This window comes from Erpetoichthys calabaricus, chromosome 8 (genome assembly GCF_900747795.2).
Source record: "Erpetoichthys calabaricus chromosome 8, fErpCal1.3, whole genome shotgun sequence".
NCBI classification, from domain to species: Eukaryota; Metazoa; Chordata; class Cladistia; order Polypteriformes; family Polypteridae; genus Erpetoichthys; species Erpetoichthys calabaricus.
In genome coordinates this window covers 89,424,417-89,451,747 of record NC_041401.2, presented here as the reverse complement: position 1 = coordinate 89,451,747, position 27,331 = coordinate 89,424,417, and the positions used below count along the sequence as shown (strand labels likewise).

At 39.9% G+C, this 27,331-nt stretch overlaps 1 protein-coding gene across 1 annotated transcript in view; it reads left to right on the top strand.

The window, feature by feature from the left end:
- Positions 1-27,331, top strand: part of sez6b (seizure related 6 homolog b) — a 592,309-nt gene that overhangs the window by 556,134 nt on the left and 8,844 nt on the right. The window contains 5 exon segments of the mRNA XM_051930231.1: positions 3,801-3,992; positions 5,522-5,716; positions 6,235-6,273; positions 14,921-15,035; positions 19,282-19,381. Coding sequence (XP_051786191.1) covers positions 3,801-3,992; positions 5,522-5,716; positions 6,235-6,273; positions 14,921-15,035; positions 19,282-19,381 — 641 coding nt within the window.

Below are 27,331 nucleotides of genomic sequence, written 5' to 3'. Positions count from 1 at the left end.
CAGCAAAAGGATGGACAAATGGTTTGTGCATCTAATTTCATTGTCCGTTAGGTGACATCCAATTTATGAACTTCAAAGACTTTCTTCAGGTTGTCTGTCCTCCAGATGTCTGTCAAAATACAAGGTGGCCAGCAATGTAGACTTGGCCATGACATTATAAATGTGCAGTTTTACAATTTAATGCAAAGCCTTATTCTGATTTAAATACACTATATTGCCAAAAGTATTGGTACGCCTGCCTTTACACACATGAATTTTAATAACATCCCATTCTTAATACATACGCTTTAATAAGGAGTAGGCCCAACCTTTGCAGCTATAACAGCTTCAACTCTTCTGGGAAGGCTTTCCACAAGGTTTAGGAGTGTGTTTATGGGAATTTTTGACCATTCTTCCAGGAGAGCATTTGTGAGGTCAGGCGCTGATGTTGGACGAAAAGATGTTGGTCTCTGCTCTAATTCATCCCAAAGGTGTTCTGTTGGGTTGAGGTCAGGACTCTGTGCAGGCCAGTCAAGTTCCTCCACACCAGACTTGCTCATCCAACTCTTTATAGACCTTGCTTTGTGCACTGGTGTGCAGTCATGTTGGAACAGGAAAGGGCATCCCCAAACTGTTCCCACAAAGTTGGGAGCATGAAATTGTTCAAAATGGCTTTGTATGCTGAAATATTAAGAGTTCCTTTCATTGGAACTAAGGGGCCAAGCCCAATCCCTGAAAAACAACCCCACACCATAATCCCATCTCCACCAAACTTTATACTTGGCACAATGCAGTCAGGCATGCACCATTCTCCTGGCAACCGCCAAACCCAGACTTGTCCATCAGATTGCCAGATTCGTCACTCCAGAGGACACGTGTCCACTGCTCTAGAGTCCACTGGTGGTGTGTTTTCCACCACTGCATCTGACGCTTTGCATTGCACTTGGTGATGTAAGTCTTGGATGCAGCTGCTCAGCCATGGAAACCCATTTAATGAAGCTCTCTACGCACTTGTCTTCAGCTTTTGGAGGTCTGTAGTTATTGACTCTGCAGAAAGTTGGCGACTTCTGCACTCCGTGTGCCTCAGCATGTGCTGTCCCCACTCTGTGATTTTACATGGCTTACCACTTCATGGCTGAGTTGCTGTTGTTCCCAATGGCTTCCACTTTGTTATAATACCACTAACAGTTGACCGTGGAATATTTAGTAGCTAGGAAATTTCATGAATGGACTTATTGCACAGGTGGCCTCCTATCACAGTACCACAATTGAATTTACTGAGCTCCAGAAAATGACCCATTCTTTCACAAAATGTCGTAGAAGTCTGCATGCCTAGCTGCTTGATTTTATACACCATTGGCCATGGAAGTGATTGGAACACCTGAATTCATTGATTTGGAGGGGTATTCATTACTTCTGCCAATATAGTGTATGTGGTTTATATCTTGGGTGGAACAGCAGCATGCTTATTAATCTGGCTGTGATTGGATCCTGGGCTTCATGTTTATACAAACATGCCCTGAGAAGATTAAAGATTTAGCCCAAGTGAAACAGTTCAAATAAATGCCACCTGGATAACTGGCTAATGCCTTCCAAAGTGAGTATATGTGGGTGCTTTGTGACAGGATGGTGATATATATTGGATGAAATTAGGCCTTGTACTCCTTATTGCAAAAATAAGCTTTGGCTCATCCAATTCAGGTTGTGTATGTGTGTGTGTCTATATACTGTAGGTCATCTTGCTAGTCAAAGGGCTTCACCAATTTTCTAATTTAAAACAATATAATCTTAATATATACGGTTCACATTTTTAGCTGCTTGTGCTTTGTTGGATGATAGAGAATATAAAGTTAAGTGTGAGTATTACCAATAAGAGGTATCCAAAGCCCAGGTCAAAAGACGGTACACCATTGCCGCTGAGCCAGAATGGCACTAGAGCAGGGGTGTCGAACTCCAGTCCTGGAGGGCTGCAGTGGCTGCAGGTTTTCATTCTAACCATCTCCTTAATTATTGACCAGTTTTTGCTGCTAATTAACTTCTTTTGCCTTTTAAGTTGATGTGACTCAGACCCCTTAGTTGTTTCTTTGTCCTTAATTAGCAGTCAAACAATAATGAGACACAAAACAAGCAGCCACATGACCAGCTAACCTGTGCCCATCACGCAATATCTGAAAATAAAGAGAAGTGAAGGTCTCAGTAAAACAGCAAATCAACAGTTTTGGAAATGTCTGCTGCAGCAGAATGAGAGCGGCAACAAGCCATGGAATTAAATGACGGGTTCAATTAACAGCAACAATCAGCATCTCATTAAGAAACTGGTTGAAGTGAAATTGGTTGGAGTTTGAATTCCCAGTTTAAATGATAATCTGATGGCTCATTTCACGTCTAATTTCTGTTTGGCTGTCATTTAATGAAGAAAAGAATCAATTCAGGGTAATCCTTAAAAACAGGGCTAAAGAAAAGAAGTTAATTAGCAGTGAAAACTGGTCACTTATTATGAAAAAGGTTAGAATGAAAACCTGAAGACACTGTGGCCCTCCAGGCCTGGAGTTTGACACCCCTGCACTAGAGTATGATCTGGTTTCAGGCTTTAAGGTGAGATTTTAGATTAGGCCTAAACCTTTTGTGCTCATTAAGGATACTATGGTATGTTTCAAAAGGTGTCAGGGTCCTAGTTCAACTTTTTATTTATCTGTTGCTTTTAAAGACAATGGTCTAAACTTAAAACATTTTCACACAATTTTATTTGAGTTTCTTGCAGGTAAAGTGGCATTAGGGCATCTGGGAATTTAAGACCAGCAATTTTCTGGTTTATAACCTAATGCAGTGGCCACTAAGCCAAGCCTTTTAATAAGACCTCTTCTCTCTGGCTTTTGAGCTGCTTTAGAATGTCCACCTTATGATATTCCTGCTAACCATCCCAAACCCATTTTCAGTACAGTATAGCACCCTATAGACCACTAGCATATTTTCTATGGAGAGCTATGTACTGTAAATACAAAATCATTGCAATCAAACTTAATCACTCTTGACTCTGTTCCAAGAAGCAGGGGCTGTGGCTTCCCCCCAGAGTGTAGACAGTAAGTGCCTGGGTGCAATGGCAAAATAAATTGACTAGTTTGTGTGTGCCTTCTTCCGATTGGTGCCTTGTGCTATTGTGTTGACCAAGTTGTTGAGCTTACCCCAAGAAAAGTAATGGATTTTGGTAATGTTTGAACAGATGTCCCAGTTAAAAGTGCTATAGCTGGTGTATCTGTCCCCTGATTGGCTCAAGAGACTTTACTGTCCTTTAGCAGATACAGATTTGTGTTTGCTACTACCCCTCAGTGAAGGAATAGCATTGCTGCCAGAACCCCCAGCCATTTCTGTGCCAAACCATATTTCCAGTTCTTTAACTCTTCTAAACAGAAAAGGTTGTTTTTTGTAAGGAGCAAACCAAGTGGAATGTGAGAGAACTGTGTACTAGTGCTTGTGGGTGCTGGTTTCCAGTCACAGGATCGAGAGTAGAGGCTGGTCTTATATTTTTCTATGAAATCTTAAAGTGTTTTTCTAACCAGAGTAATTATGCCCAAACAATGGTCACACTGCATTTAACAGCAGGCGTGCACAATCAAAACCTTAATAGAGATCCGTAGCTCATTTGGGAACAGCTAATTACAGCATTAAAACAAGCAGCAACAAGCAAACATGTCTTGGCTACAGTGAGTAAAGGAAAGGCAACAGCTCCCCCCACTGCTTACAATTTACCACAAGCCTGAAGAAGACACGAGGATCGGCCCGGTAACTTTTATCCTTTCATTCCTCTTTTTTTTTGTGTAAAGTGACCACCTGTCCAGACCCCGGTGAAGTGGACCATAGCCGAAGAGTGATGTCCAACCCCAAATTGACTGCGGGGACCACAGTTCAGTACATCTGCAATAAGGGCTATGCATTGTCAGGGAACAGCCTGCTAACCTGCTACAGCCGAGATGCAGGAAGCCCCAAATGGAGTGAGAGACTACCCAAGTGCTCCCGTGAGTAGCAGCACATGTTTTGTGTCCATTTCTTGGGAAAGAGCAGAAGTAGAAAGTAGCAGAGACTTTTGTACAGAAACGTTAATGGCAGCATTTGAATCTGCACATAGGACAGAAGCGGATTGTGAATGTGGAATGTCGTACCAGCTGCCCCCTCTAATTTCGCTTTTGTTTCTTTTTGCCACTGTTTTATATTCGTTTATTGGCATTGGCATGTTCTTCAGACTTTCGCCAGCCTATACATGTATTATTGGGTAGCAGATCATGCCATACATCTCTTGTCTCCTTGCAGGACTGCATATTTCTCGGCATTCACCTATTATGCACTTAAATCATTTTAGGAAATAAACATCCCCAAATTTTTGATAGCACAACATAAACTATATATACAGTGTATTAATTCTTTTAAAACCCTTCTCTCATTTAGTTCCAGGCTCTGCTATTTTACTCCTTGAACCCAGTAGCCAGGCATGAGTCCAGATCATACTTTGACTCATATCTCTATCAGTAAGCAGATACCAACAGTAGACATTCTTCAATGTTTCTGAGCTTAGTTGGCAGATAATATAGTGATCATGTTTCTACATTTCGGGGATGACATTTTTTCTGCCTTGTATTGCAGTAATGTTGTGTTCTGGTTAGAAGGATTTGCTATGGGGTTGTAATTGCACTTACAATTTAGGAAATGAATGAGCAGAGACCTATGCCCTGCTTCTCAGTGATCTTCTTTTTATGAAATATGTATATAGTTTTCACCTCAAGGTAAAAGCCTAGCATACCAAAAACATGCCAGCGCCTCACTTTTGGCTACCCACCGTGTATCCCATCATGCAGAGGTGAGACACTTTTAATGAATACATTGAAATTTGCAGTATTGTACAGCCCATTGGTTCTGTACTACGTGCAATTTGAAATGTGGTGTATTGGCACCCCCTAGTGGCAGAGACAGCACAAAGTTAAGGCCTACAATTAAAACAGCCGAAGTGTATTTTAATTAGCACTGATTAAATCAAGCTCTTTATTTCTATTGTGTATGTACTCCCAAGAAATGTTACTAGCAAATAATTATTGACCCTTCTAAGCATAGATTAAGTACTATGATAGTTTTCATTATGTTACAGCTAATAATGTTTGTCAGATATAGTCTGTAGACATTCAATTTATATTGAGCAGAAGAATGGCACAGCAGTTTGTGCTGCCGCTTCACACTTCCTGAGACCAGAGCTTGCTCACCAGCTCCATTAAATTGGCTCATTTTATTTGTTGTGTGGGTTTTCTTCAGGTGCCCGTAATTTCCTCCCACACCTCACAAACATTCACATTTGATGCATTCATTTCTTTAAATTGCCACGGTATTAGGTTACATTTGTATGTTTATTTGTGTGAGGGTAATCTTAAATTGGACTTAGTTCTGTCCAGAGTTGATTTCTGACTTGTACTGAAGTGCTGCCACTTTTGATGTTTAAGAACCAAAGGCTGAGGTCATTCTTGATTTACCCATCTAACTTGCATCTTTTTGGTGTCTTCAGCAGAGGTTTATGAGCCGTGCCACAATCCAGGCGCCCCATCATTCAGCATTCAGACTACAGAAAAAAGGTTCTACCAGCCTGGAGAGATGCTGAGATTTTCATGTTACAATGGTTATCAGCTGGTGGGAGAATCTGTCTTAAGGTGCATCCCAGGACATCCTTCCCAGTGGAGCAGCCCACCACCTGTATGCCAAGGTGATAATAGATAAAGAGGTCAAGCAGCAGCCATTCGATTTTAGGAATGCATAGGCATTTATCTTTTTAATGATATGGATGACTTTATACTTTAGCAGTAAATCATGTGTTGCTATTTGCCAGTTATGTATAACCCATAGTTCCAAGTGTAAAGCCATTTCCTACAGTCTTGAATTGGAAATGACATACCATATTACAAAGCTAGTGACACTGTGATTCAGTGTGGAAAAACACAGTCTAATTCCAAAAGTCAGTGGCATAGTCCCCAAAAAGGTGCTCATGGCAGACACCACTTGATTCAATGTTGAGGTACTGGTTTAGGCTTCTACCAGTGCACATTGTGAAAATAAGTGCATAACAGAAAGTGTTAGAAAACTTTCAATCAAAACATTAACACATAAAGCCACTGTTGCTTGGTTCTTTCATAAATTGAAGTCAGGCCTTACCAGCAATACAGTGTGGTCTTCACTTATGCTCTCCAGCACCTAGTTTTAACAGACATGTTTTTTCTTTTCTAGTTTCCAACCCTGAGTATTTAAATGAACGCCAATTAGATGGTAAGTTGGATCTTTTCAGCCTTTTAATTTTATATTGTCATTGTAATGATTGTTCTGAGTAATACCTGTTACTGTTTGGTCTCTCCCTTGCTTTGTGTTTGTCTCAAGTCAATTCAAAGGCGGTGCGTTGAATAGACACATGTATTGAAACCAAAATATTAAAGTTAAACAAATACTGCAAAGCCAAAGGTTTCCAAACAAATATTAACACAGAAAACATTTTGTTTTCTGTCAGTGTCTCTATGTCCTAATGGAATTGAAACAAATTATATCCATGAGCATGATACAAGCACCATTGCTGCAAACATTGGCTTATACAAAACACATAGTAACTTATAATAAAATATTGACAAAAAAATCTAGGAAAAATAGCAATGATACTGAAAATAACAGGAAAAATTACAGTATATTAACATGTAAATCCATTCATCTATTGTTTTACCCCCCCCCCTTATCTATTTTAGGGGTATAGCCAACTGAGCATGCATTATTGGTGGGTACCAAGGCAGTGTAGTGGTTATTACTGCTACATCACAGCTGTGGGGATAGGAGTTCCATTCCCACACCTTCACTTTGTGGCACTTACATATTCTTCACATGTCCCTGTGGGCATTCTTTAGCTACTCCAGATTCTTCTCACATGCCAATAATGTACATATTATTTGTAGATCTTGGCATGTAAAACCACTATAGAATTGGCTGTTGCTTTGTGGAATAACATTTGATGCTGCCAGGGTGGGCTGTGGTACCTTGTCACCCTGATCTTGACAAAGTGAGCTCTGAAAATTGATGAATTCATCACACATTAAAATGCCACATTGAAATGTAGCATCAAGGAGACAATACGAAGGAACAGCTTGTAGTGTAATACACAACTACACCCTAATGCTGGCCTGAAAAAAAATGGAAACTAATGGCAGAACTATGCTTATCTTGCAAAAGCTTGTCTCACCCCAATACTAACACAGCCTCCTTACATAACTACCTCCTAAACACAATACTGCTGAAAAGAAAATTATATAGGAAATAGTCCTGAACAAAGACAGCAGGAGTACCAAAGAAGTGTTAAAGAACAGGCATATTTAAAAATAAAGATCTATAAAGCAATCCAACCACATTCCCAGGTGATTTTTATATAGTTTTTCCAAAATGTCTGGCAAACAAAATGATCTAATAAGCCTATTCCCCCATGGCCTCGTGACACATCCTGGGCCATCCTGGGACCGTGGAAACCATGGAAGATCTTCAGCAAACAAACCAAAAGATAAAAAGGCACAAAACAGTTAAGTAGATGCCGCAGAGCCTGAGAGTCTCCAGAATTACATAAACAGTCAAGGGAATCCTATTCCAAAGTCAAGAAAACAAAACAGACCACAGTGCCCTTCTGCAGTGCCAGGCTTACTCCTGAGTTCTGATTTCAGTTCCCTGGAGGCCAAGAAACTGGAAATTCTCCTGGGCTGCCTGCCAAACCTACTTGATCTTAGCAGCTAGCTTCTAACAGCTTTGGGGACGTATCGCTGCCATTTATGAATTCCGTTCACTTCAGTTTGTTTACAGCTCCACTTAGCAGTAAGGCTCTGAGTGTTTCACAGATTTACCATTAAACAACAATTAAATTCCTGTACATTATTGAACATAATGCACAATGTCCATAATGAACTTTGTTTATACAGTATGTAGCCAACTCTTTTATTTTAACTTTAAAAAAACTCAAGAGATATAAAGAAAAATACAGTAATTCTTCTTTAGCAACTTCAGTAATCAGATTGGCAAATAAAACTAACAGAACTGCCAATTCATTCTGCAGCCACATTTTCTCAAGCGAAAAAAAAGAAATACACAACAACCTGATATATACACTCACTGTCCACTTCATTAGGTTCACCACTTCAACTGCTTGTTAACACAAGTATATACTCAGCCAATCACATGGCAGCAACACAATGCATTCAGGCATGCAGACAATGTCAAGACAACCTGCTGAGTTGAAACTGAGCATCAGAATGGGGAAGAAAGGAGATTTAAGTGAGTTTGAATGAGGCATGTTTGTTGGTGCCAAACGAGCTGGTCTGAGTGTTTCAGAAAACTGCTGATCTGCTGGGATTTTTACACTTTACCCTCACTAGGGTTTACAGAGAATGGTCCAAAAAGGGAAAATATCCAGTGAGCAGCAGTTCTCTGAGTGAAAATGCCTTATTGAAGCCTGTGGCACCTGGACAGGGCTCATGCCCGGCCGGGACGCCCAGGAAGACAGGAGGAGGGCTCATTCCTCCTCCAGACTGCGAGGGGGCATCCACCCTGGTTGTTCTGGGGGCCACGGGTACAGGGCTTAGAAGCCCAACCCTGTAGGGGCCCATGGTCACCACCAGGGGGAGTCGCCCTGCCTGAAGGACCCTGGACCCCAGTGCTTCCGCCACACCAGGAAGTACTGGGGAGAAGAAGAGAGGGAACACCCGGAGTGCTTCTGGGAGGACAGCCGGCACTTCCGCCACACTGGGGTGTGTCCGCGGGGTGGCCATTGCACACCTGGAGCACATCCGGGTACTGATAAAAGGGGCCACCTCCCTTCATTCGAGGCTGGAGTCGGGTGGAAGAGGACGAGGTCTTGGAAGGATAGACAGGAGGCAGCCTGAAGAGTGAGGCATCGTGGTTTGGCCTGGACTTTGGGGAAGTCTGTGGGTTGTGTGGCACAATAATTGTAAATAATAGTTTATAATAAACGTGTGTTGGGTGACAAAACGATGTCTGCCTGTCTGTGTCCGGGCTGTTCCCCACAAGCCATAGGTCAGAGGAGAAAGGCCAGACTGGTTTGAGCTGATAGAAAGGCAACAGTAATTTAAATAACCACTCATTATAAGTGAGATATGCATAAGAGCATCACTGAACACACAACACGTTGAACCTTGAAGCAGATGGGCTACAGAAGCAGGATACCACACTGGGTGCCACTCCTGTCAGCTAAGAAAAGGCAATAGAGGCTACAATTCACACAAGTTCACCAAAATTGGACAAAAGAAGACTGAAAATACGTTGCCTGGTCCGATGAGTCTCGACTTCTGCTGAGAGATTCAGATGGTAGGGTCAGAATTTGGCATCAACAACATGAAAGCATGGATCCATCCTGCCTTGTATCAAAGATTCAGGCTGGTGCTGGTGGTATAATGGTGTGGGGGATATTTTCTCGGCACATTTTGCACCCCTTAGTACAAACTGAGCATTGTTTAAATGCCACAGGCTATCTGAGTATTGTTTCAGACCATGTCCAATCCTTTATGAATGCAGTGTACCCATTTTCTGATGGCTACTTCCAGCAGGATAATGTGCCATGTCAAAAAGTTCAGCTATCTTACACTAGTTTATTGAACATGACAGTGAGTTCACTGTACTCAAATGGCCTCCACAGTCACCAGGTCTCAATCCAACAGAGCACCTTTGGGATGTGGTGGGAGGGGAGATTTGCATCATGGATGCGCACCCGACGAATCTGCAGCCATTTGAGTAATGCTATCATGTCAATATGGACCAAAATCCATGAGAAATGTTTCCAGCACCTTGTTGATTCTATGCCATGAAGAATTACAGCAGTTCTGAAAGCAAAAGGTGGTCCAACCCCCCTAATGTTCTAAAGTGGCCAGTGAGTGTAGATACGGAAAGGAAGATAAAGCGCTTGTTCTCATTCAGAATAATCCCCACAAATTATTACTCCACACGCAAGGACTTGCTTCAGTTGGAGAAAGAGTGAGCCGTGTAAAGTTTAAAGTGAGAATTCTGGGAACATAGAAGCCAATAGAACTGAAGTAGTGGCATGACTGAGGGGATGCTAAAGAGAACCTCTCTGCTGATGCTAAAAACACAACTGTAATAAATGTATACTTCCCATATGGGAAAGGATTTAACTGTGACACAAAAGGATAACTGATAAACGTAAAGGAGAGAAATAAGACAGTTTCTAATCTCCCAGGGAAAACAACGCTAACAAAAACATAAAATAATTTTTATACACAGTGTATAAAATTCAGGTCTATCCACACGAAATCATGGAGGCTTGCAGAGTTCCCATTCGTAAAAAAAGTAAAGCTGATACAGAGCTGGCATCATCAGGAAATCCGAAAGTGATACCCTGTCACCTAATCGTATTAGATCCAAACCTGCTGCAAATATGTGATTCTGCTTTGATTTCAGATGATTAAACAAATTCTTCAAACATGGCAGCATATTTACTGACACTATTTGTTATGTGGCAGCCTAGGTTCCTCCCTTGGCTTGAGCTCAGATTCCTTTTTTAAGGTCTTTATTTGTTCTCATTTGATTCATTTGTTGATGCTAATATTTCTATTTATTATTTGTATTAATTTCTATGAGTCTATGCATGTTCTGTTATGTTACATGTGTTTTGAGGGTGGTTACCCAAGAGGCAGGGCCACCTATACATCTTTGTCAAGAGACTACCCTCAGCCCTATAAAGGCTGAAGGAACACACAGTCCTTTGCGGTACTTTGTATGTGCTGGGCATTGGTGAGTTCTCTGTGATTATTGCTTTGATTTGGTATTGATTATCTGGGATATTTGATCTCTTTGCTCTGTTTCTCAATCTCTCTTTGGTCAGTTATAGTTGTTTTACAGTTGTTTTACTGCTCCTTGTGGCCCTTTTCCTGCCTTGAAGTGGCACAATTACAATATGTGCTATCGATCCTCATAAAGGCAGCAAAAATTAAAAAAAGAATAAATAATCTGGAGTGTGAGCGACTCTACTTTCCTATCCGACACAACAACAAAAACAGGGCACACCAACAGAAGCAAATGTAACAATGGAATGAAGATGTGTTAATATAAAACCTGAAAATACACACAACAATATAATTAACTATATACAAATTCTGACACTGCAGCATACACCCAAAATTACAATATAAAACACTCAAAAAATAAGCCACTAATACACAAATAATAATTATGCTATTGAGTTAACAGCAAATAAAAAGTCCTTTAAATGTCTGTCAGAAGAAGTAACATTTTCCTTTCTTTAATGTGAGGATTTTGAAGAGCCAAACCTCAGATCCAAGGGAAACCATCACTCACCATCACCATCCAAAGAAAACAAAAGAGGGTCTATCAATCTGTTCAGTTTCTGTTTCCTTCTGTAACATGAACCTGGGTTTGTGTGATGGCTTTGTGTAGTTGGTGTAGTTTGTCCCTTGATGCAAGTGACTTCCTCCACTTTCTCTCTGTCACGATTTATTTTTGCTTTCACTACTGTACTTTAACCCTTTGAGGTATGGTTTGCCCCTCCCCCTTTTAGCTCTCATTAGGCCTCCAAGCCAGATGCTCCTTCCAAGGTAGTCCTTAGGCTTTAAATACCATTTCAGACTGTCTGGTGAAAGGTACAAATAGACACTGAGACCAAATTCACATGACAACTGTTGGTTTTGTTGACAGCATTACCTTTTTTTGAGACTTGTTTGCCAATGGATTGCCTATTGTACTAAGGTAACTCCTTTCAGGCCTCTTGTGCTATAGAGAATTTAGTATATATTTTTTTAATTTTATAAAGATTCTTTGTTTTCCATTTTGTTATTAAAGACATAGGTTTATAGGCACTTCCTGTTGTGGGACTTTTACAACAGGTTTAAGGACATTATTTGAAGGAACTCCCAAGTTCAAGACACTATAAAAGCATTCAAAACTTCTAATGAACAGTATGAGTTTGTAAGATTACTGTTTGTGCTTCAACATTCAGCATATATTGGCCCAAATGTATTAATAATAGGCTGAATACTAAAGTATCTGTGCATTGTCATAATTTTCAATACGCGGAAAACCTACCTGTTATGTATATAAGCAGTACTGAAAAGTGTAAAAGAAGCTCCAAACTCCAAAAAAAATAAATTGGAAATGTCTAACACCCACTATTTCGAGTACTGAATGGATTTTTAATTAATTAAACCACAGTTACAAAACTTGGAGAGGTTTTCCTTATCCTGAAACACAGTGTTAGAGCTAGTTGGTCATTACCATTAGCAGAGCAAGGCTTTTCAACGGGGGTACAAGCTCTTTAGTGGGCCCTCCATGAGCCTCACCCTTAAGCCCAGCACACAACATATACAAATTCCACGTGGACAAGTTTAGCATATGATTGATATGAGCTACTATGACATCTGGAGTGAGGGTCTGATTTTAGAACCCGTGTGGATCGGTGGGGCAGCTTTCTTGAATATTAATCCCGAACAAGAATGCTAGGTTATCGTTTTTTTGTCCTGGTAGACTGTAATGGGCCACCAGCTCTGTTGCTTTTATCATTTGCTACACATTCATTTTTCTGTTATTATTATAGATTTCATCTGCATCTGTTGCACTGTTTTTTTTTTTATTTGCTTGGTCGCTTTCTTCATCAGATGATCTGTCTCTCTCCTCCTCCTCACTTTACTCTTCTTTGTGCACTTTGTTATTGCCACTTTCACAAGCTGTAGCAGTTGGTTGGGTTGAAGCAACATGTTTTTGAGTGGAATCAAGGTTTAGGTAAAAAGAGCTCTTTCTCGCTGTTTTGTGTGCTCCATCACCCCTGACATGTGCTTACCCATTTCCTAGCATGTAAGGGTGACTTGTGGCGACTTGATGTGTTTAAGCAATCAGAATGTATCCTTTTTAAACTTAAAAGCTGCATATACTGCATATTGTTTATATGTGGCTTTAAATTATGATATACCAGAATGTTATTAGATAAAATTTATTTATTTACTTATGGCCTCCTCTGCTGGCTCAGTCACTTCTTATTACAGATATTTTATTCTGAAGTTTGAAGTGGCACTTTCTGCTTTAACAAAATACGGTAAAAACTGCTTGATTGCCTGGGGTGAATTTTACAAGATACTATTTCTAGACTTGAAAAAATTGCCTATATTCCCATTAATTGTAAGAAACTCTGACTTTACATAAAAAAATTTTTGCATAGATGGAGTCCTCAGAAACCCACTCAGGTGCTACATTATCACATGAATATCAAAGTAAAAGGCTTTATCTCAGACAAAGCAACTATTTCATACCTGAAAAGGTTACAGTCACATTGACAGCTGAACCACTTCAATATTATTTGTGGTGCTCTATAGATTATTAAATGTAACATTCTCACAGTCACTCAAATTTAATTGTGATAAAGTTAAAGTAAAACAAGGCCAGTGAAAAATGGTGTAAACAAAAAAAATACAAATAGATACTAATCGTGAATAGAATTAAATATCAGGAAAACCAAAACTCTTGAGAAAAGTTACAGGCTTAATGATAAAGCTGACTTCACACTAAAACAACTAGCAGTATATTTCTTATTAAAAGTTCACATTGCCCAGCAAGAACACTTTCATACTACCAATCAATGCAAGCATATAATTTCATACAATTTATACAGTATTTACTATCAACCACCATTTTCAATACACCGAAGGACATGCAGGTATTTTAATTGTAGATACCCCAGGGGACAATTGTGTGTCCCACCCAGGATGGGATGCCATAATGGAAGGATGGACTAAATGGGGGCAATACCTGGTTAGGATGTCTTATGATTCTCATCCTGGGTGGGATCCCCAAAGAATACAAGAACTGTCAGGAAAGCACAACAGGTATCAGTTCACTCCCCACTTTAATAGGTGGCAGTGTCCCTCATATAGAGTCCCAGTTTGGACGCCCATAGGGCAGCATGAGATTTGGAGTTCGGAGGAGTAGCGCCGTGGGAATCCCAGCCGGAGGAGGATCTCCCTGGCTTTGTCATAACCTGGAAGATCTTCCCCACATCACCGGAAGTACTCCCGGGTCCTCGATAAAAGGGACCACACTGCCTTGTCCAGACGAGTCAGAGCTGGAAGGAACACTGGACTGGAGGACAGTAGTGCAGCAGAGAGAGGACATGAAAGAGGAGAGAAAGCGACTTGTGATTTGTGCTTCTATAAACAAAGTATCCTTGCAATAAACACCCTTTGTTTGAACCCAGGACTGTCTTTTGTGGTCATGTTCAGGGCTTGGGGCTCTTTGGTGCTTCCTAACCTTCACATAATATATTTTCTGTGATAATAAATTCTTATAAAACCAGTTTAAATTTACAAAACATGAATACTTTTTAAGTACTGAACACCAGTGAACATAATATATAAGACCTTTAAATTTGGTAAAACAGCCACATCACTTTAAGACTTTAAACTTTATAGGGGTCTGCATTAAACATAAACCTCGATTCTTTTTTTTTGCAGTTTGCAAAATACAAGAGGTTGTTTTTCTATTTGTAGGCATGGTTTATTTACTGAGTAGTAATGTTTTGAAAAATGGTTTGTAAGATTGTAGTCTAAGAAATAAAGAAACAATGAATGAAATATGAAATTATTATTCCTTTAATAACATATTTAAAATAATGGTTGTGGTGCATGCATTTGAGAGAGTGCTGACTAATTAAAGATGCATCAGTTATATTGGCTATGGGCTCTACAGATGAATTTCTCATTAGTCTGTTGGCCACCTCCTCCATCCTATAACATACTGGTGCCCCTTATCTCCCTTTCAACATTTTGCCAAATGGGAAATCTGTCACAATGTACTGCGTGCATTGGTTGTTATAGTACATTCAGGCCTTAAGCAGTTGATGTTTCTGTTTCTCTCTTTCTAGTTGCCAAGGCATCAGTACATGATCCACTGGAGAAGAGTGGCACTGTGATGGCCATACTCATCCCCATCACCATTATTGTGCTAGCTGTTGCAGGGCTTTATGTCTACTTCTCAAAGTAAGAATTTTGGGGAAAATTATCAAAAAGGGCATTATATTTTGACTATTATGCAATTGCTGGTGTTTCCGATGCCCAACAGTATATTGAAGGCAAACTGACTTGGAGAGGATTATTTCTTTTTTTGATCTGTGAACACCAACCAACAGTGACTATTGAGCCTGTGGCCCCAGGCTGTGTTTCTTAATGTAAAGTGACCTGAGTATGTATTAGCATCATTGTGATGTGTTATATTTCTTGGGGGATAGCGTATAACTTTACAGAAGACACTATCCAGTGATGTTCAATTATTCTCTAAAATTTAACCTATCAAAAAGTTATAGAGTTGGTACATAGTCTAGAGATTTTTAGCACATTTCAAATAAAGAAGTCTGCTGGCCACTTTGGTACAAAGTCTTTATAGTGTGACATGCAACTGCACTTATTGGTGTCATTTCTAATGCACTCTTTTTTCTAATTGTTTCCTTCTGCATAATTTCCAAAATGTGTTTCTGCAGAATATCACTTGATAGAATGATGACCTCTGTGTCATTACAATTAAGTACCTTATAACATATTCATAATGAGATTTGTTGAACAGAAAGCTTTAAGGACTTGCAGTCAGGTTAAATGGGGTTTCTCCTAAGTATTCTGTCATTTAAAACATTTTGTCTCATGATTATATAAACTAATACATTAAATATGTTGTGTAAAATAAACAGAAGCCTATAGGTGTTTATTATTAGTAGTATCTATCTATTGTCACAAAGTGGACGCTTGGTGGTGCTGCTGCTCACCTTTACCCCAACAGACAGTACGCAAGACACAGGATAAAATCACTAAGAATCAATTTTAATTTCTTCTTTTTTCAATGTTGTGCCCCAAAGCACCACAACCACCACAATAAACAATAAATTAATAATCCCTAATACAATTCTCTCCTCCCAGCAGCTCCGTCACACTCCCTCCCAACTCTGGCTCTCTTGCTGGGTCTCCACTAGTCCTTTATATAGTCCTTGAGCCGGAAGTGCTTCTGTCCTTCTGTCCATGTGATTCACCAGCACTTCCGGGTCAGATGGAGACTTGTATTTTCTTCAGCCCAGAAGTACTTCTGTCCTTCCATCCCCATGACTTGGGAGTACTTCCGGGCTATATTGGACTTCCTCCAGTGTCCCCTGGCAGCACCCACGGTACCCACCAGGGCTGTGAAACTGAACTCCATCTCCTATAGTGCCCTTCGGGAATCCAGGGCACCGCTAAGCTGCAGGGAAGTCGCCATCTAGCGTTCTGGGGATTTCAGCTGGGTTGAACTGCCGGCCGTCCATCACACTATATATCTATCTATCTATCTGTCTGTCTGTCTGTCTGTCTGTCTGTCTGTCTATCTATCTATCTATCTATCTATCTATTAATTAATATTTTTGTTCAGATAGCAGAGACTATGGCTATTTTCTTTGGTACTTCCTTCCTTCCACAACCCAGACCTCTGAATGTTGTACTAGTCAGTCAGTCAGTATCCAACCCGCTATATCCTAACACAGGGTCACAGGGGTCTGCTGGAGCCAATCCCAGCCAGCACAGGCCACAAGGCAGGATCAAATCCCACCGCAGTGGCACACACCCACACCAAGCACACCAATGCACCTTGCCATGGATCGTCAATGCACCTAACCTGCATGTCTTTGGACTGTGGGAAGAAACCGGAGTACCCGAAGGAAACCCACGCAGACACGGGGAGAACATGCAAACTCCACGCAGGAAGGACCCGGGAAGCAAACCCAGGTCTCCTTACTGCGACTGCCACCGTGCCGCCCTAATTTTGTACTACACAAATGATATATAAAAAATATGAAATATAACAAATGTTTCAGTTACAAAAATATTTTTGGGTATGATGCTAGAAAATAATGACATTTTGTCTCATGATTATAAAAATAACCTACATCTATATATATAATTCTCTAAGCCGCCACCAGAGCGGGCAAGACACCCATGAAAGCACGCAGGAAGGAGCCACGCCCACACCCATGAAAGCACACAGGAAGGAGCCATGCCCACCAACTCTAAGACCATTGGATACCACGAAAACTCGCAGAGCCACGCCCACCAACTTGGACGCGATGCCTCGGAAAGCACGCCGTCATTTCTGTTTGTCTGTGCTACAGTCCACATGCAGCTCTGAGCCACATTGACTTTTCGGTTACGACGCACAACCGCGTGCAACATTGCAAACTGTTTTACACGCTACATACAGCAATTCGCATCCGCGACAAACATGCGTCTTCTTAGATGGTCCTGCAGGAACACGGAAAACGTTTCCCCGCCCACCAACACTCTTTATTCCCCGGCCCGCGTCCACCGCATCCGTGACAAACATGCGTCTTCTTAGATGGTCCTGCAGGAACACGGAAAATGTTTCCCCGCCCACCAACACTCCTTATTCCCCGGCCCGCGTCCACCCTCGCTCTCTAGGCATTCCCACTGCCTGCTCATGTGCCCGGACGCAACAACTCACCGACCACCCCGTAAGTCGCTTTCATCTGTGCTAGGTGTCCACATGCACCTCTGAGCCACAATTTGACTTTTCATTATTCTTTTCGGTTATGACGCACGCACCACCATCGCAGACTGTTAGAGTTGGTGGCCGGGTCTCCGTGAGTTGCTCTTGCGAGTGGGCACATGACCAGGTGGTGTGTATGCTTTGAGAACGAGGGTGGACGCGGCAGGACCATGTAAGAAGAGGCATGTTTGTCGCGAATGTGAATTGCTGAATGCAGTGTCTAAGACAGTTTGCGAGGGGTATCCCATGGGATTCTTAAAACAATCCTTTAAAACTGAGGTTAAAACACAATGAAGGAAGCAGTCTTTAAAAACCAATAAGCCCTGTGCCTCTGTTTCATTAGCATCTTACCTGCTTCACCGATGCAGGCCCTGCAACAGTCGAGATGCTCTCTCAGCAGCTGACCTTCTCTGTGCCTGACTCCACAATAGGCTGCAACAAAATTATGAAAGTACGGGCGCATTTGTTTCACACAAGTTGTGTGTGTGGTTGGTGTTAGTTAATTAGTTACTCGAAGGATTTCAAGATTTAATATGCACAAGCGGTAACACTGCAAAAGCAGCCCAAACCAGAAAAGATGAATGGCAAAAAGTGGCCGACAAATTAAACGTGTGTGCATTGTACTTACTGAAAGCAGCGTTACAGATTTTGCAAATGTTAATTTTTTTCCCTCTCCTTAAAAAACATTTAAAAAGCGGCGTGATTATGCAGCGTATACTACGCCGCGGGTTGGTATGCAGTGTGTAAAACAGTTTGTTTGTCGCGGATAATTTGCCTTTTACTATTACACGAAGGCAATTTCCTGTTAATACTTCGTTACATTGATATAGCGGTGTTCTCAGTATTCAAAGCGCTATCCACACAGGGAGGAACCGGGAAGGGAAACCACAATCTTCCACAATCTCCTTACTGCAAAGCAGCAGCACTACTACAGCACCACAAGGCAGTTAAAGAATACACTGGGCTCGATTTTCTTATCACTTCTGTTTACAGAGATCAGGTCGTAGACAGATTGTTACTTTTCTTGATGGATTATTACATTACAGATGTTTCACATGTTCATTTTTTCCCCTGTGCTTAAAAGACATTAAAAAAGTGTTTCTCAACTATGACTCCGGAACATCTCAGTACGCAAGCTATATTAAGCGTCAACAACGAAGACTCGCTACACCTTAATCTACAAGTACTGACACTTATCCCTACCGACGAAGAAACTTTCACCAGCGTGGCCTTCTTCATCACAGACGATCCCGCTTTCAGTCACGGACAATTATATGTTGCTCTCTCCAGAGGTCTATCTTTTCATTCACTCACAGTGGTATCCACAAACCCACCCCATTTGGACAACTGTGTTGTTCAGGAAGTGTTCACCCATCAATACATAATTATGCGGCGTATGCTACGCCGCGGGTTGGCTAGTTAAACATATTGTTTAAAATAAACAGAAGCCTATAGTGTTTATTATTAGTAGTATCATCAATAATAATAATAATAGTAGTAGTAGTATAGTTAATACAGTATGTTTTTTAAATTCTTAATTCTTTCCAGGAATTAGGTGATCTGCTGTTGTGTCCTATGTATTTATGAGACTAAGTCTTGTATAATGTCAAAGGCTCTATCCTATTCACTACTAATTTAGTTTTTCTGAAATTGTAAATGTTATTTTTCTCAAATGGTTTGTTCTTTTCTTATTCTTGTGTATTGCAGGGTTCAGAGGAAAACGTTTCGGTTACATCTGCCTAGCAGCCACCCATACAATCACATCACAGTGGAGTCAGCCTTTGACAATCCTATATACGAGACAGGAGTAAGTAGCAACTCTTTTGAGTTGTGGCATTTGGATGCTAAGCATTCTATTTTCTGTTAATTATTTTTACCTTATCTCAGTCTCACATTTAAAGTCACTTTAGGCTTTTGTGCTTCTACATGTTACATGTTAGCTGAACATGCAAGAAAGAATTTCCCTGGGCTCTGTACATGTGACAGTAGTGCTACTAGTTCTACTATTGCCTGCGCTACTCTGCATCATTTCAGAACCTCCACATGCTAGGTGTTAACGCTGCCTTCAAGTATAATCAGAAGCCCTGTCTTCTAATTTAATTTACATCAATTTGTATCTTAACAGAGCATACTTCTACAAAATTTCATTTTATATATTAATTTAAATTATTTTAAAATCTTAATCTCGTTTTATATTATTTAATATTGATATTTTAATACATTTCCCTGTGCACTCTCTTAAATTTCCATTGTAAATGTCAAGACTTCCTTAATCCCTTTTATTTATCAATGTCAACATTAGGTTTTATTGTAAAAGACAGTATTAAAATGGATTAAATATTGATACTGACTTTAAAGGGAACTAGATTAAATATTGATCTTTGTATAGTTTATAACATAACAGTTGTTTCAATGTAGTTTCATGACTGTGGCTTAAAATGCCCTTGTAAGAATTTTTGAAATTAGAACACTCTAACTTAACCCCATTGAAAATTAACAGATGTACCAGACGATGTACAAAAGCATTTTCATCCACCTGTCAGGTTCTTCTGAAACCACTTTTCAGGATCTTAATTATAGTATTTTACTTAAAATGAAGTAAAGTAAAAAGAGGGAGTAAAAATAATGGAAAAGATCCAATGTTCTTTGTGCCCCTGCTCCAAGCTACTGTATACTAGCAGAAAGTAGTCATTTAAACCTAAATTTAATTTCAGTTCCAGAGTCAAAAGCCAATTGCAAAGGAAACTTTTGCTTCTGGCAGCACTACCGCCAAACACCCAGATACCCAAATGTCATAACATTTTAAATGTGTCAGCCACTCATTTGTTCATCAGAGTTCTATATCTTTTATGCTCTAAACATACTGTATCTTGGTAATTCTGTCTTTCAAAAAATGGCTGCACACTCCTCATCTTTCAATGCTGCAGGTATGTCCAAACATAGGAGGCACTGTGCTCAGTTAAGTTTATATAACTTGGGGGAAAAGAATCCGTAGTTGTGGTTGTTATTTAAATGTGACAGCAGCCCCAGGGCATCATAGCCTATAATCACAGACATGGAATGCACAACAAGAAAATATCCAGCTTGTGAAACTTGTACTAAAGACAAGGAATGCATCATACTCACTTACACTGGCATGCTCCAGACAAATAGTTTGTAGATCTCTCTATGTAAACAGTCAACCGCCCTTTGTAAGTGTGCACTGGCCACTTCTCTATGCTCAGTCATCAAGCATTTTCAGTCTAATGCCTCTGCAGGTACTTTGTCTCTTGTTTTTTTGAACCCCTCTTCTTCCATTGATTGCTTTTCTTTTTCTTCTTTTGTATTATTTCCCCTTTTCCATCACTTTTGATTGATCAAAGTCCAGTTCAGTTCTGGTGGTCATTTGGCGCATAAAGCTCACTGCTGTCGGCTTAAAAAACTGTGGACCAATATTTGGAAAACCCAGTATCTTTTAGCACAGGCATCACAGTTAATTCTTGATGTTTGGTTCCCGACCTCCATGGTGCTTTTTAAGCAGGTGCCAAATTGCAATGCATCAGTGAGCTGACCTGCATTACCCAGACCTGTGGCAAAAAACACAATAATTGCACTGCGAAAACACACAAGCAGACAGATAATCTGTGCAAAGGTTTTTGCATCGAACGTTTTGTTTCTATATAATTTGAAAAGAAATGTGAATAAACTTGACATTCCAGTGAGAAACTGATAAAATAAATGACACATGAAAAAAATCAAACACATTGATCCAGCATCCAATTTGTTGGAAAAAAAATATGTGAACCTTTAGACTGCTTGGCACTATTTTATTGATTTCATGTTTCTCATTGTCCTCAGAAATCTCTTTTGACAGAGCCGACATGTATATGTTGACGAGCGTGTGTGGGGAAGCAGCCTCAGACTGACTGTCATACCACTGATGAGAGTATCTAATGTAAAATACCCCTTAATGGAAATGAATATTCATGATGTGTGCATACCGTTTCCAACAAGAACAAAGAATGTTAGATCAATGCGTAATGCTGTAAATGCCATTAAAGTACACTTTTTGTGTAATGTTTATTTCACAAAATTCTTTTTATCTATTATTCAAGCTCGGATTTACAAAATACATACTGAGCCGAATGAATGCAGAAATACAGATATTGTAATTTTATAGTGTTCACAGGCATTCTCTTGTCACTGTATTTTTTGGCAAATAGGTTTAAAAAAATATGACGTTCCTCTTGACTGAAGCAACAGTCACAGAAAGAAACAGAAACTTACAAGAAGATTGGGAGCTGCCTTTTCTGTCTGCTCTTCTTTGAAGTGGATGATGGAGGAGAAAAAAATCTTTATTATCTTTGTTATTCACAAACAACAAACAACAAAGGATCCGCAAGAGGCAGTAGAGCCAAACCCAAGCAAATGGCTTAATAGTATAATCAGCTGAACGACGGCTGCCATTTCTTTTACATAATGTTATGTTTAACTTTTGGCTACATTTACTGGCCATTCTAAATGACTTCCTTTACTTCGGATCAGCATTTCATCACTGTGCAAAAATGAGCTTATAGTGCCTTTGTCTGCCAGACGCCGAAAACACAACCAGTTAGTTTATATAAGCATGTTGTTCATTAATCTCTGTATCCATAAAGCACAACCTCTGCTTGTTTGTTCTTTTGCACAGTTTTGTTTTTCGTCATGTTTGTAGCCAGACTTTTCACATGGAACATTTAGCCTTTGCAGCTCTAATTCGGAGCAAGTGGTTGTAACCCAAAAGGTGACTAAAACTAATTTTTTGGAAGTAATATTCAGGTAATGTGAGGAGATATTATTAGTGCTCCTATCTTTTTAATGAACTATAGAAAGTTAAATTGAAAATAGATAGATAGATAGATAGATATAACCACATATTTCCCCAGGGAAACTAGGCCTTTCACAGAAGCTCTTTAAATAAATAGATAGATAAATATATACTGTATATATATATATATATATATATATTTATATATTGTAAAAGGTGCTATATATGCACCTGACCTGACACAGAGGCACATGTAAAATCAACAAAAGAGTTATTTTTTCTTCAGCTGAGGTCCACATCTTCCCCATTTCCCTCAGCCCTAAACCAAAATAAAGCACACTACACTCTTCTTCCTCCACCACTCCTCCCAGGCAACATTGTCCTCCTCCTCCCGACTCAGGCTCCAGAGTGGTGGCTGCTGGCTCCTTTTATTAAGCACCCGGAAGTGCTCCAGGTGGCGAAAATACTGCCCACAAGGGCCCAGCGGTTCCCGCTGCAGCACCCCTTAGCAGCGCCTGCGGAACCCAACAGGGCTGCACCAAACTCCAACTCCCATGAAGCCCTGGGGGAGTCCGAGGCACCACTGCAACCCAGGTAAGCTGCCATCTATAATACACAATATACATACACATTGTAGTCTGAACACACACCAGTATGACTAAAAAGGAAGAAAAGAAAACTTCGGCTTGACTATCACAGTCCCAGCAAAGCATTATTGCGGATGTATTGCTGTTGGCATAAAGGAGCCCCCATAGTGTTTCTTGGTACACTTTTACTGAATAATTTGTTGGCTGAAAGTTTGAAGTGTTAGTGTGTCAGAAAGAGGATGGACAGCATTATTCATAATGTTGCTCAGTTTTGTTTTAATTCTGTCCTTTGCTATGACCTCCAGGGGGTCCACAGTACTTCCTATAACTGAGGTTGCCCTTTAAATTAGCTTGTTGATTTGGTGGGCCTCTCTTGAAGTGATTTTACCAGCCCCGCAAACCACAGTGTAGAAAATTGTTTGGCCATCACAGAGTTAACAGAAGATGTGAAGGACGTCACTTCCCACATTAAAGGAACACAGTCTCCTAAGGAAGAAGAGCCTGCTCTGCACTTTCTTATACAGTTTCTCTGTGTTCCAAGATCAGTCCAAATAGAGCTACAGTTTCAAAATAGCAAGTGGTATAAAATACAACAGTGGAATTTATTAACAGAGAAACAAGAACATACAGGTTGTGATGGTAATGTGATGATCAGCATGGTTGTTAAAACTAAACCTGGAATCAAATCTAATTAACACCAATTCTCAAGGACTAAGGTTCCCCAATTCTGCCCTGGCCCTGAAACCATAAATTTATTGTAGTAAATTGTTTTTTGTTTGCAGCTACTGTGTAATCATTATTCGTACTAGGGATCTTTTAAGAATTTATATTTATATTAAGGAGCAAATCATAAACATGTCAGCTATAGCTAGATTCTAGGAATTTTTAGAAAAGTAGTGAGTCACTTCATATACATTACCACTATTTGTTAATTAAATTTTATTTACCACATATCTGATCATTACCATAATTTCATTATTAGTTCTGATGAGTTCTTTGTAACACCTCCTTGTGATCAATGGATCCTAACAACTACAGTATGTTATCAAGAACTCGAGTCCCAAAATCACTCCCAAAAATACCCACTGGGGAGGTTTCCTGTCAGACCTCGGCTAGACACAGGGGCAAAAACACAGAATCTTTATATAATAAAGATTTATTTTTCACAGAAAAGGCTCAGTAATAATGTGAAGCTCCATAGAGCACAAAAGGCATAAAGGAGTTTCCTGAAACAGTAAGGCAATCCAAGCAAACACACTCCCAATACAGAATCCAAGCCTGATGACAAAAACAGAACAGAAAGTCGAAAATCCAGAAATCCGATAAAGCACAGAATAACAATAAACATAAGTAAACTGACAAACTCCCAAGTGAATTCACAATGAACTGCAAGGAACTGTGGGAGTCCCTCCAGATTTATAGGCAGAGAGGACTTGCTGGCAGTGATTGGCAGATAGCCCCACCACATGGGGGAACCACACACACCATACATGGAATATCACTGAGCCATTCAAACATAAACACAATTAATAGTAAATAAACATAAATAAAATTAATATATGCAAAAAAATCAAAAATGGGCAAAGATGACATAAAATGCAAATTTGAATCCCAGCCAAGATGGATATAATGTATTGTAATATCAGTGCCAAGCACTGCTATGGATGGATTCTCTGCACTTTACATGGCTTTTTGAGGTGGCTTGTTATCCTTAAAAGGACTGCCTGCCTTTTGCTGCACTAGTTGGAAAAGCATGTGACTTTGCAGGCTTGCCATTTATACAGGCGCCCCACCACAGGTGACATAATGCCACCTCAAAGTTTAGTGACTTATCCCTGGCTGATGTAACATGTCAGTGCCGTTACAATATATGAATGTTTTCTTGATTTTTCTATTAAGCAGATAAGTAAGTATTGCTTTAAGTAACCAGTAGTACCAAGTGTATTATAATCTTTTGTGAAAGATGTCTACAAAAGTCAGTATGTAAGCTATAATGTACCGTATTGTCTATCTAATAATCTTTCTCAGATCCCCTGAATGACCCAGCCACAAACACTGTACAAGCCCATTCTGATTTGCTCTTTAGGCTCCAATTTTTTTTTTCTTTTTTAAGAATTTTGTATTCCTCCATCTTTTCTAAGCTATACAGCAGTCTGGTTTAATGGCGTCATTCTGAATTTTGTTTCTAGTCATATCTTAAGCAGTTTTGTTTAGTTCTTCCCTCCTTTACAAAACCTCAGAGTCCCTAATGCAACTCTGATGGCTGATGGAATTCACAAGAATCTTTTTTGGCAGAAGGCCGACTGAGTGCATCTGGCCACTTGTAAACATAGAATTCATTTTTGTAAGCAGTACTTTGTGTTTCACACAGCCTGTTGTACAAAAAACATCTTTGGATCTTCACTGTTTAGCATGTGTTTGTCAGAAACACAAGAAAATTATATGTAGGAAACAAGCAGTGAGAAATCCCTCTGAGCTTTGCAGCAGGGGGCCCTGCTTGGGAGCGCCAGCTGAGCCTCTGATTCTTTGCAGCTAGCTAGTGTACAGGGGCTCCGAGTGTTAGGCAGCGACATGGATTACAGCCAAGATTTAGGTGAGGATGGCATACGTAAAAGAACCAGAAGATAAGGATTTGGTATATTTTTAAAGCATTTTAATTTAAGAATATGTCATTAATTAGATACAACTGTGTTTAATATGCACTGAAATAAGGACAATCTGTTCTGACTGTAAACTGAGCTCAGAACCAACACGTATTATCTTGAGACTCGTCACTGCTTAACAGCCTTGCCCACTTTAAACAATATTTCTAGTTTTAGTAAAATGATTACAAGCTGGAATGTCTCCTTGCAAGCTGTGTATAAAACTTAGAGGAGATTAAGCCACATATTATAGGATGCCCTGGGGCAAACACCTTCTGAACTGTACAACTTTTTATGTGTCTGAATTAACATGTTTTGTGTTTACTTTGCTGCGGGACAATGGAAGGAGACAGAGGTGAGAAAAAGCTTGGCATGGCTAAACTCGTGCCACTGCTCACATGAGAACAAATCTGTCACTTGCAGCTCTGAAATAAATGTTCATAAGCCAGATCACTTTTGGGGAATGAATACGTCCAGTTACCATTAAACTTGGCAGGTCATCTATGCTTTTTTCAGTTGTACTGCTTTTTACACCATTAATTCATGGTTACTGTCACTAAGAAATATCAAAATCATTACCGGTTTGGTTTGGGGTGATTCCACAAGGCTCACTTTTATAATTGCATTTTTTCTTCTTCAGAAAGAAAAAGGAATTTGTCATCTCCTTAAGTGTTTTAAAATTACACCATATACAGAATACCAGTAATAACAAAGCAGATAAAGAGCATTTAAGTGTCTTACTCGTAAACGTTCCATTTCCTGCCTGTTAGACAGTTTTTGAAATGCTGATTAAAAATGAGAAAAGTAATTTAAAAAAAAGTTATGTAGACGATAATTCAGTTGAGACCACTTAACGTGTCACCTCAAACAAGCAAAGGTTCATGTTGAAGAACTGTGGTCTTTTTGATTGAAAAAAATATACTGTATGACAGAAAGTTCAAAACTGGTGCATTTTTCAGGTACTATAGTCTTTAGAGTTGGGAGTAGAATTATGGGGGCGTTTAGTTCAGGGCACACGCTGTTAATCGATTTGTAAATGCGCATCTGGAGAAATAAAACCTCCAGCACAGGGAACCTCTTACGTATTATTTAATGATTTTGGGAGCAAATCTATAAGCACACATCAAAATGTTCACCGTGGCAAAACCTTCTGTTTTTTTTGCACCCCCTTATCCAGTTCAGGGCTATGGGGTCTGCACTGTATCTGGGCAGAGTCGGATACAAGGCAGGAGTACAGTAAACCACTCCATGCCAGGGTCCATATACTCCTATTCACTTACATGAAGAATTTACAGTCTATATAACACATGCAAAGAGCCAGAGTATCTGGACAAAATCTCACACGGACATAATCTGACCAGGCTGGCTTCAAACCCATATCTTGTCGTACTTAATACTCAACACGATCCTTGATTAAGTCTTACATGACTGCTGCTGTTATCCAGTAAACCTGAAGTTTACAATAATGTATAATATGGTTTACAACATCCTTCTCACCTTTTTTCCTTACCTTAATATATCAAGTTCTTTAATGCTGGAGAAGCATTTGAGGGTAGGCATTTTCAGTAATTTCCAACTAAGCTGCAAACCTCAAGAAACACAAACCACTACCAAGCTACCATAAACTGTTTTATCCGTTTCTCCATTTTTAGATAATCGTGATCATAGTTTGGGCTGGTAGTGCTGGGTCCAAAACAATCTGTAGATAATGTTGCCGATAGAAAATAAAATCTTCACTAGAG